The sequence below is a fragment of the Musa acuminata genome, chromosome BXJ1-8, assembly GCF_036884655.1.
Source record: "Musa acuminata AAA Group cultivar baxijiao chromosome BXJ1-8, Cavendish_Baxijiao_AAA, whole genome shotgun sequence".
Taxonomy (NCBI): Eukaryota; Viridiplantae; Streptophyta; class Magnoliopsida; order Zingiberales; family Musaceae; genus Musa; species Musa acuminata.
In genome coordinates, this window is record NC_088334.1 from 51,104,129 (window position 1) to 51,118,760 (window position 14,632).

Sequence of the window (14,632 nt, forward strand, 5' to 3'; positions counted from 1 at the left end):
TTGTCAAAAACATTAAGATCATATAGCTTTTGATCGACAGAAGAAAGATTTAGCAAAAAAGACAAACACCAAATCCATCGTGTACCGATCACACTCCAAACACACGCACCCTTTTCTCCTGGATTATTAAGCCACCATAATCTACCATAAAACACGCACTTCCCTTTACCATGCAAACAACAATTGTTCTTCACCTGTCTCTAAACTGTTCGTCGCCTTTAGACAGGGAACGAATCACCGAATCTATATATAGACTGGCAGCCTACGAGTAGAACGTGTAGTTCTTTGCGTCTATGATGATCTGCCGTAGTCCGCCAATGGGAGACAAAATCATCAACAGGACTCCGAATATAATGCAGATCTGAGAAAACATGAAAAAAGCCGAAAAGATCAGCTACAGATCTTAGATGAGCATGCAATGGAACACCATGGAGTAAGTTGTTCGACTTACCCAGTTAGTGATCCAAGACAAGCTGAATCTTCTAGGATTGTAAATGGCAAGCCACATGATGCAAGGAAGCTGCAGAAGATCAATCGAAAGCATCAACAATTTGTTTGGATTACAGAGCCTCTTCTGGTTTATGAGATGAGAAATGGGATGGGAGCTCACGAAGTATGTGGTTGGCGCAAATGCAAATCCACCAAAGAACCCGAGCAGTCCGCCGAAGAATGGGAAGGTCATACCGATGAACATTGTGAAGGCTGCATGTATGTGAACCGGTGAGTTCATCTCGAACAGAGAAGAATGAGAGCTGAAGGAAAGGGGCATTACCAACATAAACACTGCGTGCAATCAGGCGAAGAGTGAGACCGGGCGGGAAATGAAGCTTCTTGACGAGCACCGTTTCGATCATGTCGAAGACAGGCATGGCATAGATCTGCATGAAGAAGAATGAGATGCATGATTCGAGAAAGGTCAAAGAACTACTGTGCTGAAGCAGAAAAATCAACTGCATTGATTACCTGGTAGCTGCCGATGACATGGACGACGACCATCATGTTGGCCACGGCGATCAGCCATCGAGGCTTCTCCAGTGTCAAGAGGATGTTGTCGTCGACGGCGTTGCCGAATGCCCAGTAACCAACGAGCGCGACAGGGAAGTAACAGAGCGCTACGACGATGTACGCGACGATGACGCCCCTCCACATGGGTTTCTTGGAAGGCTTCTCGGGAGTAGAAGGAATGGTGGCTTGGATCTCCAAGACCACGTTGTGGCCAGCGTAGGCGAAGGCGACGTCTCCCAGTGCGCTCAAGAAGTTGAAGACGGTGCCTGATGTGCTTGCGGCCTTGTATCCGTACTCCACGTTCTCCTGCTTCCCCTTGTCGACGGATGCTCCCCACGCAATGGTGGAGTAGCTGCGGAGGGGAGGATCGATGTTGATTACTGTGACCTGGGGGAGAAAGAAAGAGGAGAATGCGGTAGGTACCTGAGAGACATGACTGCAGCGGCCAAGGAGACGCCGGAGATGGAGTTGAAGTTGGGCAGCTGGGATAGGACGAAGTGGACGGAGCCGAAGATCATGATGAAGTAAGTGAGCTTGATGGACTTGCAGTCGGTACAGACGACGTCGTGGAACTTCTTGAGGGACTTGCCGCCGGTGACCATGTAGACGATGTTGACGCCCACCTCCACGACCAGTTGCTGCGGGACGACGATCCAGAGGCCGAGCTTGTCGCCGAAGGCGTGCTGCCCCAGTTCGTGGTACCGATCGAACCGCTTCCCCGGCACCATCTCGTGCATCTCCACCATCTGCCACAGAGTATACAGGGTGATGACCCACGACAGAATCAGCACGGCGATGCCAGGTCCCCTGCTCGGAGCAACACATGGAACCAAGTCAAATCTCAGTTCATGTAATCTTTGTTTCTCTCAGAAATAGAAGAATTGACGATGAGATCAATGACAAATCAAACAATGTATAGGCCAAACCAGTAGTGAAAACGAGATCAATGACGAGCACATACCATCCAAGTTCCGACATGGCATAGGGCAGGCTGAGGACGCCAGCTCCCACCATGGCCGTGACATTGTGGAAGGCGGAGTACCACCACTTGGCGTTCCTCGACGATGTGATGGGCAACCAGTCATCGATCGACTTTTCCTTCTGCGTCTGCACACCATCGTCAACGGAATAAACCATGAGACCAGTCCGACTTCCACAAGAGAAAGCTATCAGAAATGTATCGAGGTACACAAGGACTGTGATCCCCTATAAATAATACCCTTATCACTATCCGAATTCTTGAGATACTTTGGATAAAAGATAAAGTCAAAGATGAAGCGTAGAGGTCGACTTTGATACGGAATCGTCGTTGACCCAAGTGCAGGCTGATAAGGGGATCTAAGAAGTTTTATCTGTTATGTTGGAGATAAGTAAGGTTAGATTAACATTGATGATCATTTTCTAAGCTCAGTTGAATGATTTGCTCATGACGATTAACATAGGCCATGAGGTCCACACGAAGACATATGAAGCTTATTCACCTGCAGGTCTCCATCATCGCCCATGTAGGTTTCTTCTTTGACTACGTTTCATGGACGCAGGACGTTTTTGAGTCTCTGTCAAGTGGCATCGGCCGGAATGGCCGAACTTACGCAGCTTGCTTCGGCCTCACGTCTCTTCTTTTCCGAGTTCTCGGCGTCGACAGCTCGGAAATTGTTGGCGGCAAGTGATTGACTTTGCAATCACATGCTCCTCGTGGGCCCATTGCTTTTCTATCACAAGTCAACAAAGACTCATGATCTATTGCACCGCCGCTGGTCTCTATCCTTTTCTTCCGGGTAGGGTTAGAACTACTATTTCTAAGAAGAATTAGGCTCATCGTCTTTGACATTAATACGAGATTCTCGGGCACAAAGTCTAGAAGCTGTCGCATTACTGACTGGTTCCAGCTCTCAGATCAGACTGCAATCACTTCAGTCTTCGAGTTTCATGTGAATTCTAGAAAGAAAAATCCAAGTCCTTTCTCATAAAATTCACTTTTCTCAAAATACTATAACTGAGATTAATTAACTTACTTAAATTTCAATAAAATACTATAAGCATAGTCAACAATATATATATATATATATATATATAAAACTGTGAAAGATCGATCTCTGACTCCTGAGAATATAAAAGCTCCAGTTTCATGAAGCTTCAAATTCTTATTTTCTTTCTCAGATTTAAATTTAATTAAATATAACTCAGTTATGGTGAATCCCAACACACACACACACAGAGAAACAAAATAAAAATAGCAATAGTAATAGGAATAATTTAGAACAGAAATGGAGATTAAGCTGCATGTTTGAGGTCCCAAATACTTATGTGGATCACTATAGGAATCTATGTCCTCTTCCACTAACGTCTGAAGAGCGAGGAGGGCAAAGGGGAAAAGACAAGAGCAAGGAGCTCCCGCTGCAGACCTAATCTGATCCCACCACTTAGAAAGACATGGTGTTGTATTCCTGTGAAGAGCCTAAAGAGGAGGAGGAGGAGGAGGAGGAGGAGAGGAGGGGTAGCAGGAGGCAATTCGACGTACCTTGTCCTGGTTGCTGACGTAGGCTTCCGGGGGAGATGGAACTTGAGTTCCCATGAGGTGGGGTGCGTGTCGTATGAACCCAAGCTTCCGGTGGTCTGCAATGCCTGCCCGCGTTGCAGGCAGAAAGAAGAGAAGGAAGAAGTGTGGAGTGGGTTGGATGCGCCAAGAGGGGAGAGCGGATGGAGATATTAATAGACTTGAATGAGAGTTCGGAAGGAGCGGAGGAAATTGCATCTTCTCACTGAGATGTTGATGGATCCACAGTTGACTCGACGACTCCAATAATAATAATAATAATAATAATAATAATAGTATGGTTGGAAGTGTAAGTTTACCTGTTATTATTATTGAATTAGTTTTCTATTTTCTGAAAATTCTTAATTAATTCTAAGTTTTATTATTTTTAAAATATATACAACTTAATAAGTTGTTTCACACAATCATCCTTATAAAATTAAGATAATATAATATTTGTTTGCTCACATATACCTCTTTTGATATTAAAAAAATATAGATTTGATATGTATAATATGATGTATTTATATGGCACGATATAGTTTTATGATTTTTTAAATATTAAAAATATAAATTTGAACATATTGAAAGAATGGATGGATGATTAGGAATTCAAAGAGATCCGCATATGGTCAAATGTTTTCTACCATAAAGAGCATTTTCATGTATCATGTATTTTTATAATTTTTAAAAATATCAAAAAAGAAAAATTTGAATTGATTGAAGAAATGAATGGATGATTAGGAATATAAAGAGTTCTTATGACTATTCACTAATCGCGTCAATTCAATCTTGATGACTATTCACTTATCGCGTATGATCAGAGACCTCCTACCATAAAGAATACTTTCGAGTATGATATATTTTTATATTTTTTTAAATATTAAAAAGATAAATAAATGGATGATTATGAATCCGAAGAGATCTGAACTACTAGACTTTGGGAGTAATGCATCCAATTGTAGTCTGATTCTTGGGATTCAAAAGGTGGATAGTGATGGTGGAGGTGGGTAAACATCTTACCACTAGCTGTTTTTAATTCCTTTGCACCACGCACCATACCATATGTTCTAAGAATAATAATTGATATTAATTCATTCATTCAGCCTGTCTTTTAATGACCCAAAAGATTTGATTTTTTATTTTTCTGATACGTCGATACAGAGAATCGATGTTAACTCGCATCTAAGTCTCTCGTAAGTTTGGTATCGAAAAATGAATGATTCGATTATTTCTTATAAGATTCCACATCGATATTTAAGTTATTGATGCTTAGAAAAGAATAACATAGAGTTTAAAATTATCGAAAAGCTTCAGATAAAAGAGAAATCCAAATCGTCGAGCATTGTAATTGCATTAAATTGTTGATCATCATATGAAATTCCAACATGTTATTTAATATATTTATCTCTCACTTTCTTGTTCGGTGACGAGAGATTGAATCCGAATGCTCCACTCCAATGCCCAATTCATCTCGGCAAGCAACACCCAACCCAAGCTTTCGACTGTCGACTGCCGGGCGTCTCCACCCGTCTCGTTCGTTGCGTAGGCTGAGTTGACCTTCCGAGCTCAGAGCATCCCACCGCTTTGACTTCTACTTCTTTCGTACCATCTTCGAATCGTGAATCTATGATCTGCTGACACGCACTCTTCCGTAAACTCAGATAAGGAACGCAGTACTGCTTGACTTTTTAGTCATCTTCTACATGCTATGCTGTTCTTCAATCCAAAGCCTTCCTACTTCTTAAAGCTCCCAATAAAATAAGAGAACAACACAAGCATTCAAATCAAAGCTGCCTGGATTGAATTCCGCCTCACAAAGGATAAACAACACATATGTACCATCAACCTGTAAGTTTCTATCTTGTTTGGATCACAAATCTATCATTACATTCTTACCATAAGATTTATATCCTCCAATTATATATCATACATAAGTCCTTGGAAATGAAGAAGATTATATTAGAGAATGCTTCATTGAAATGGTGGATAATTTATATTAGAGAATGATTCATTGAAATGAAGAAGATTATATGTTTATATAGAGTCATAAGTTAAGCTCACATATGGGAAGGAAAGAAAGACAGATAAATCTTTTTTGGAGAATGAAATAAGATAAAAAAAATGTTGGAACTCAATTTTAATATATTAAAATAATAAAAGAACTAAATTAAATTCATGTATATAGGAAACAAGGGGGAAAAAAAGGGTAACATTAAGATACATTATTGTAATTTGATATCTATTTCTTCTCCATAGAATAATATTAAGAAAGGATCAAATCATGTCTTTTATTTTTTTCTTTTTTTTTTAATAAAAAACTAAAAAACTTCTATTGGAGTGAATCTTTTCTCATCACCATTGAGACTCCATTTCAAATATCTTATTAAAATTTTCTTTCATCTCTCCTCATACAATTAGTATTAGTAGGAATTGATTCATCTCATCTAACCATCATATCATATCATATCTACATGTCTCCTTTAGACACACACCATCTAATCAATTAGTTTGCAACTCAAACTAGTGGCTGAAGTCTTTGATTCAAAGAACTATGTGCTTACAGATCACCTTCTGCAAAGTTGACTTTGATTGTGGTACTCCAGCTTTGGAGATTGTTACATTGCATCAAATGAGAAACCAAACAACAGTTTCCAATTACTTGTGGAACTCTACTTCACAATAGACAACCATATCCACCAAAGAGTTTTGTCAGCTTGGAGAATAGTAGCTTCTTCTCATCCAACTCTAAAGCTTCTCCATGGGAAACTATCCACAGCAGTCAGTGGTTGTAAAATGTTTCCTAGTCCAAATCTAAAAGAAATATTTTTCTAATCTTGATAATAATAAAATAATATATTTACACACATACAAATCACAAATAATTTATTACTTAGAAGGAAGTTCACATCCTCTCTCTATCTATCAAAATCAGAATAATTTTCTTTGAAAGTTACGCCTCTTAAACGCGAATATTTTGAATTTTCTTCCATCTAACCATGTCATCTCTCTCGATTTCTAAAACCTAATTATCTAATTTTTTAGATATATGTATATATATATATATATATCAATTAATTAAAATAATATCGGATGGTGTATTAAATTCTTAACATAAATTAGGTGAGTCAAGCACATCATCATCATCTGACTAGTATTTTAGATATAAGAATTTACCGAATTTAAGTATCTAAATTAGATATATAATCACCAAACTAATACTTTCGATATCATATGGTATAATTCTGCCCTACCCTTTTGTTTAATTCTTGGAGTTGATGATAATTAACTTCAAAACCATAGGGGCAAAAACATATGGATAACATCTTTTTTTATAATAATGAAAATGACAATAATTATTTTGCCCTCATCAAAATTTCTAAATAACTATTGCACTAATTTCAAAAAGAAATTTTCTAATGATTAACTTTACATAAAAGATGCACCAAAAAATAATCTTTAAAAATAATATTATTTTTGGAAAAGAATGATATACTTAGCTGAACAAGAAAATGTGTTCTCATGCTGGCCGAAAAGTTGTACAAAATCGAAATGTCATCATCGGATATAGACAAGCACTCGATTGGAACTTTGACCAACCCAAAAAGGTAGATTGGAAGTCAAAGTCAACGGGATTTGCTTCTTGGTCTTGGGTCAATTAAGGGGTACCACACTTTGTCCTTCCCTCGGCCACTAAAAAGTAGTGTCCACACTCACTTTTCTTTTCCTTTTTGTTCTTGGAAATCCATATATCTCTCTCTCTCTCTCTCTCATGTATTGAGCATTGCTTACGCTTGCTTATGTAATTAATATTTGGTATAGAGACGATGATATATTGATCGTCGATGCATCATATTATCTTGATCCGATCGACACATCAATATTATCATATCAAGCTCATGCATCATCCATCAAACACCTTAATTCATTCGATCGGTGTGTTAATCAGTCTTGCGTCGACTAAAAGACTAACTTGACTCTACATAGTCAACCACATAATAATATGATCGAAAAAACTAACTCAATTGATAATTACCTTATATCTATCGAGTTTGATATATGTCATTATATCATTATTATTCCTCGATATCTTAAATTATTATAAAAAGTCTCTGTTTTTGGATATTTGAATTATTTCAGTACAATTGTAACATTTGATCGAATCTTTCAAACAAACAACTTAAGTATAAGAAGAATTTGGTAGGTATACCTTTGACGACATAGTCACGTAGGATTTCGAATCGAACTTTCCACGTCATGTCAAGATAAACATGGAGAAGGACCACCTTTACTCTAGAATTGACATCGATTTCGAACAAATAAAATATGGCGTAATAATATTTAATTTTTTATTTAAAAAAGATAATAAAAGGATGATATATATATATATATAATTCCGATAAATATTTTTCAGATTCTAATTTAAAATTCTAAAATATTAAATAGACTTGGATATATATATATATATATATATATATATATATATATATATATATACATATAAAAAAGCAATCGGTAGCTCGAAAAGCTAATTAAAGTTTAAACTTGTTATCAAAACTCACATCCCAATCTATAAAACACTCGACTCCCCGTTCTAAACAAGAACATAAAGTTTCGCAGCTACTTCCAACCACATGTCACTGTACCCGTCATAAATGGATTCACAAGAAGAGGACCGCAAAGAATTGTGTTTCCGCGTGGATCGACTTCCTCACTCGTTGCTTTCCTCTCTTTATTTTTCCGCATAGAATTTTGTTGACCCAATTTGTGTCATCATGTTCTTAGAACTCCGCGTAATGTATCTTTCAAACAAGCCTCTAAGAAAATATCGATGTATAGTGTGTGGTATACATCATTTGCATCTTCTTCTAAAACATAGAAGGAATCATATCATGAAACTTCCGAGTCATTTCCTTGGAATAATTGATGCACCCCCACCCCCAATCATTCATCTATCTATCTTCTTCTTCATGTCATGTGAGAAGTTGACATAAAACGAAGAGAAAATACTGGGAAAGAGCATCATGATTGAGTCCTTGAAACAGCTCACATGCATGCAAACAAACGCCTCCTGCTTCTTAGTTTGGTTGACTTGAGAGCTGGAGACGTATTGGGCACACAAGAATTTGGAGAGATTAGAGAACCTGAAAGAAAGCATGTATAAGATGGGAGAGCACATGTGAAGTGAAGGTCGCTGGAATTATACTAAGTGACTTGCTTGCAGGGTTGGATCATTGACTCTTACCAACTTGTTCCATCCTCCATGATGTCATGAGAATGGCATTGTGAGACATGGAATCTATTGCTAAGCTATCTAAATGTCAAAATCACATCATCTCCATAAACATGGAATCTATTGCTAAGCTATCTTCTGCCATAAACATATCCTCTTGTCCTCCAATCTTCACTTATATCTCCCACATCTAAATGTCAAAATCACATCATCTCCATCTGATTATAATACTTTGGTCTAATCCTACACTAAAAGTGGGTAATGACTTTAATGGAGGTCTAATCACATCATCTACAGAGCAACCATCAGCATTTAGATTACTTATGCAGGTCAATATCCGACAATACAGTCGGAGGGAATTCACATTCAGAACTTCAGATGCAATTCCCTTTCCACAAATTTACTTCTCCCACTTGAAAATAAAATGATTTACAATGGGAGAAAAGAAATAGTGTGTAAAAAAGTAGTTCAGGCAGATCTAAAGGTTGAACAAAAAGCGGGACCAGCATTCGGTGGTTTAGCGCCTAAACCATTTTGGTTTAGTTGACCTCACCACCACTGGTTTCGCATTGACGACGACAGAGGCAGCCTCCAACAAAGCAGGTTTTGGTGCAACATACTTGAGATCAATCTGTTCCTGACCGAGATCCAGTGTGCTCAAAATGCGGATGTCTTCACGTAGAAATGGTTCATTGGTATACAAACCATGAGACTCTGCAAAATGATCAAAAAATAAAACCCCGAAAGGCACTATAAACAAATCTTTGATGAGACTACAGAATAAGGAGAAGATATGTATGCTATGGCACGAGTCACCACATGACAATTTATTTCAAATTTGTTAGATCATTCTTCAGATCACGGGACTGAATGTCATAGCATAGAAACCTTCAGAGACAACACTGCACAAATCCGTACTACTAATTGTATTCCGTGCACAAATTAGAATGAATATTATTAGTATGTAAACAACTAAACCAGAAAATGTACGATCCAGTCAACTTTAGGTATAATTTTAAGTTTGTCAATGATCTTTACTGGACTTATGAACTGCAAAGCTAACATGCAGGCATGGAAACCACAATGTTCTAACCACAGGAATGTGCCTAGGAGTTTCATAAAGTATCATGATGTTAGCACTATAATGTCATGTGAGTATCATGAACCCACCATGTCATCTTTTACAATGCTGGCAAACGATTGGTTTATCCTAAAAGACAGCATTCTGATCAAATTCCCACTTTGAAAATTTGGGATGCTTAGACTTCTCTACTGTTCCAATTTTAATCACAAACAGATCATCAGTAATTTAATAATTATGAATTGCAGAACAAACTAACATCATCCAGAGGAATGATTTTGAGAAGATATTATTATGCCAAAGAGCAGACCTGGAACATCATAGGAGAAGTAAACATTAGCACCAGGAGCAAAACCAGCTGAGTAAAAATCCTTTGATAAATCTGCAATTCGTTGCTTTGGTGGAGTGGTAACTGGTGAAAAACAACATCGAGATGATACCAAGAAATACTAACATAACAATAGCAAATTAATTTATAGACCAAACATTTCGCAAGAACCCATTCAAGAAGGATGAATCAATACTTACATAAATAGAATGGCAAGTTGGGTTGAGCAACAACCTTCACAAGAAGATTCACTAAAGTTTGAATGGTCTCAGATGGCTGAAACTTTGCCTCCAGAATATAGTCATCAGGGAAGCGGACCCTAATCACTGCCTGCAAAATGACTGGTAATATAACCAAGCAATAGAAAACAGATTGATGCTTATGTTTATCCCAAAAATAAGATAATGGATAACAAAACAAAGAAGATAAATTAAGTAGAATATGAGGAAAAGTAACTCTTGCATTATACAACTCCCTCACCAATATAAGCTGCAGACAGTATACTGCCATTATCATTAGAATCAACACAGCTTAAAAAAGACAAAAAAAAATCAGATATAAAAAAAATTCAGCCACTAAACTTTAGTATCGACATCAAAGATTGACATTTGAAAAAATACAAGAAAAAACTTCAGAAGCTCCTAAGAATACAGTTGAACTTAACTCTTCTATCAAATGAGTTAGATTCCAAAGGCTAGAATTTAAAGTGGAAAATCCTGTTTAGTTTTCTGCCATTTTTTGAAAACCACAAAACTAGGTACTTATTCCAAAGAAAGATTGAAATGAGAAAGGGAAAAAAAGCAAAGGTTAAAGCCACAGACAACAACCAATAAAAGTATATAATCTAGTGCAGGAGAGGACATCAAAATGTTCAATAGAGAATGCATGTACTCAGAGAAAATAGCCCAAGAGCAGTAGTGAAAAGTCTGAAAAAAATTATGTTAAAATGAAGCCCGACCCAAACAATCTCCCATCAGTTCTAAGCACAACCAAGGCATAAGCAACTCGGCACAGCAAACTGAAGCATGTTTAATTCCGAGCATACATTGGTTCAATAAATTCCAGCCTAAACCATCCCTTTTCGGCACATATCTGCAAAATTGTCTAGCTCACATGAACGTCGGTCTAGCATAGGAAAGCAAGGAGAGATCTTTCCCTGTGGGAAACGTTCCTACCGCTTGGAGAAACCCTTCTTAATGTAGGACATGGTGGGCTTGAGGCATGAAATTAATTTAAAACTTCTATATAATTTATTGATTCTTCCTGGTCACTAGTGCATGATATTTGAAAGCAAACAATCAAAATGATCTTAAAGTGAGATTGCACCAACATAACATTGCTTTACCATTTTAAAACACCAAGATACGAGCATGGTGTGGACAATGTAACTATGAAGAAGGACAAGTATTCACAATATCCATTGGGTCCTTTGAAAGAATAGCAACAGAGAGATGGAGAACTAGGCATTATGGGTCCTAAAATCATAAATTGTAGAGAACCCAAACAAATATAAAGTTCTTTCACACCTTAGTTAATCTTTCTCTACTAGCAACTGCTTCTGCTTCTCGCATCTTCTGGGTCTTCATAATCTGAGACTCAGCTGTACATAGTAAAGTCAATGAGCAAGCATTAGATTGCATCAAATACAGTGATGAGCGTTCATCACTGAAGTTTATTCCTACTCCAAAGGACAAGATATATGCCCACTAAATTTAACTCTATAAATAAGGTACAAATAAATCTTATCCTCGATATTACCTCTACTTGACATGAGGTTATAATAATCCTCGGCAGTTAAATCGTAGAAGTCATCTGCATCATCCTCTGCATACCGTATAGTGGAAATAATGAGAAAATTGACTTGCAGCGGTCATAAGCAGTAGCAACGAATTAATTGGAAATTAGGTCAGACTACAAAGACGCACATAGAGCTTCAAGGAGCAAAATGAACAAAGACGACGAATCTGGAGTTTAACCTCGAAACTAAAATTAAAAAAGAGGCAGAATTATATGAATGGCATTTTCGAAGAAGGTTAATACCATTAGACGTAGTCAATGTAGCATGTTTCGTCTGAGATGTTGCCAAGAACACACGGATTTCATGCCCCAGCTCAGCAGCCACCACTTCAAGCTTTGCCTGAATCACTCAAACGGGGATGTCAGAATGACTTTCTTAGTTAAATAGAACAGAGCCAGAAGCACAAAACCCGTTATTCTAAAACAAGAGCGCCGAGGCCAGAAACCAAAATCATCATCACCCAACGGAAACACAAAGGATTTCTTCAATGAAAGAAAAATAAACCTTTTAGCTGCAAACCAAAAATCCAACATTACACCCAAGACCCATCCAAAACGCATTGTCGAATTCATCATAGACAAGAAAGCATCCTAACACTTCCTGCTTTAATAAAAAGAGTGCTTTCAACACGAACCACCGTTCTTGGATACAAGAACGCCAAGGCAAGAAATCAGAATCATCATCGCACATCAGAAAAAGTAGGAACTTTAATCGCAAGAAAATTACATCTCCCGGCTTGCAAACCAAGGCCATCATTACAACCCACGAGTGAACCAAAAACCATTCTTCCCACGAGAAACACATCCAAGATTCCGAAATTTTCATCATCAATGAAGGAAAGCAGCCTAGAAAATCCCGTATCGCGATCAAGACTTTCTCCAAGACTCAAATAAAAAAATCAAAGAACTAAACCACCAAGAGACAGAAGGAGGGCGCGGATCGATCAAACAGAGGGCAGAAGGAACACAACTTCAAGAATCTATTTGCCAGGGGGAAGGGGAGAAGCTTGCGGACCCGAGCACTCTCGGCTTCCACGGACGTGGAGAGCCTCGCACGCTTGGAGGCCATGAGGAGAAAGGTAGCCGAGCGTTGGCTTCCGAAACCGTACTCTCTGCGACTCCCAGAGCGGCTTTGGGGCGGAAAAGGAGTCACTTTTGAGTCCGCCCCATATTTATAACCTAATCGAACCCTTAGGTTTCGCTAAAGCATATTATAATCCTTTTTTTACTATTATATAACTCTATTTTTAAATATATTTAATATTTCTAAATTATTTATTTATAAATAGATGAAAATAATAATGACATGAAGGAGACGATAAGTAAAATTGGATAATATTGAACGACAATAACAAGCTACATCGACACCAAATAATAATGACAACAAAGAACGATATTGAAATAAAAGGGTGCGATAAGAAAAAAAATAAATCGATAATACAATGACTATAAATAATAAAGTAAGATTTTTTTTTTATTTTTTAAAGAGTTAGACGAAAGCAACAAATTCTCAATGGTAAAAGTAAAAATTTAGAACTCAATTTTTATTATTCACAACCTCTTTATTATTCATAATATTTTAAAAAATAATAAAATAATTTTACTATTATTAATATTTTTAATTTTATATTTTACCCCTTTTTTTTTCCCTTCCCCATAGCTCTCTCATCACCCACATATCCTATTGGATAGTTTACAAGATGAAATCTCTTGAGGTATTACAAAATATATGTAACCCTAAAAACATTAAAGTATTATAGTAAATATCAAAAATTATTTTTCATATCTTCCTTTTTAATCTTCATTTCGTCTTATTTCATCGTCTATCTTTTTTTTATCATTTTACGTCATCTAAAAAGGAGAAGAAGAAAAAAATAAAAAAAAATTATTATTAAAATTAAATTATAAATTATATATATACCTAATAAAATCAAATTTGATTATCAATTTTACTTCATAAAATTGATTTGACTCGATTGATGTTTTGAATAAGAGAATAGGAGTTACTAAGTGTTCTTGATGACTTGAATGAGGAAAGAATTTTTTTTAATATATATATATATATATATATATATATATATATATATGTGGTATTTCTTATCTTACTTAAATTTGACAATGGAGGATCATAATATCTTTTAGTTTAATTTTTGTAAAAGTTCATGTTAGGGTTTATCATCGCCTGTCTTTTATCATCGCCTGTCGTTTCTCTCCCGCCATCTCTCCCCTCTCGTTTACATGTGATCAAATATGAAAAAAAAAAAGAGAAAAAAATTTGAAATAGATAAAGAAAAGAAGAATAAGCTTTATCTTTATTACGAGGACTCATCGTTTTCGTGAGATAGGAGTGACAAGGTCTCACGATGAGATTTTATAATAAGATAAAAGACAAATAAAATGAAATAAAACGATAGACCTCGCAAAAGGAAAGCAACAATGAGGTGCATTCATAGAAAGGCATAAAATTTTAAAATAATAATAATAAGTATACTAATAATAATAATAAATAAATAATTATTATTTATTATAATCATTATTATTTATTATAATAATAATAAGTATACTTATTATTTATTATAATAAATAATTATTATTTATTATAATCATTATTATGTTCGAGATGTATTAGGAAGGTTATTTTAATTGCTGAAG

General features: G+C 36.4%; 2 protein-coding genes across 2 annotated transcripts; both read right to left on the reverse strand.

Annotated features, from left to right (window-relative positions):
- On the reverse strand, nt 1-3,694 carry LOC135588685 (lysine histidine transporter 1-like). Its single transcript, XM_065080928.1, has 8 exons — nt 3,527-3,694; nt 1,967-2,112; nt 1,429-1,812; nt 964-1,357; nt 773-878; nt 611-702; nt 452-520; nt 1-361 (listed from the first exon to the last, which is right to left on the reverse strand). Exons 1-8 carry the CDS (start codon nt 3,578-3,580, stop codon nt 263-265), a joined length of 1,344 nt encoding a protein of 447 aa, XP_064937000.1. The 5' UTR covers nt 3,581-3,694; the 3' UTR covers nt 1-262.
- Nucleotides 3,695-9,066: 5,372 nt separating this feature from the next.
- On the reverse strand, nt 9,067-13,142 carry LOC135588686 (plant UBX domain-containing protein 1-like). Its single transcript, XM_065080929.1, has 7 exons — nt 12,996-13,142; nt 12,224-12,320; nt 11,942-12,007; nt 11,710-11,783; nt 10,384-10,513; nt 10,166-10,267; nt 9,067-9,488 (listed from the first exon to the last, which is right to left on the reverse strand). Exons 1-7 carry the CDS (start codon nt 13,047-13,049, stop codon nt 9,292-9,294), a joined length of 720 nt encoding a protein of 239 aa, XP_064937001.1. The 5' UTR covers nt 13,050-13,142; the 3' UTR covers nt 9,067-9,291.
- Between the last annotated feature and the right edge of the window lie 1,490 nt (nt 13,143-14,632).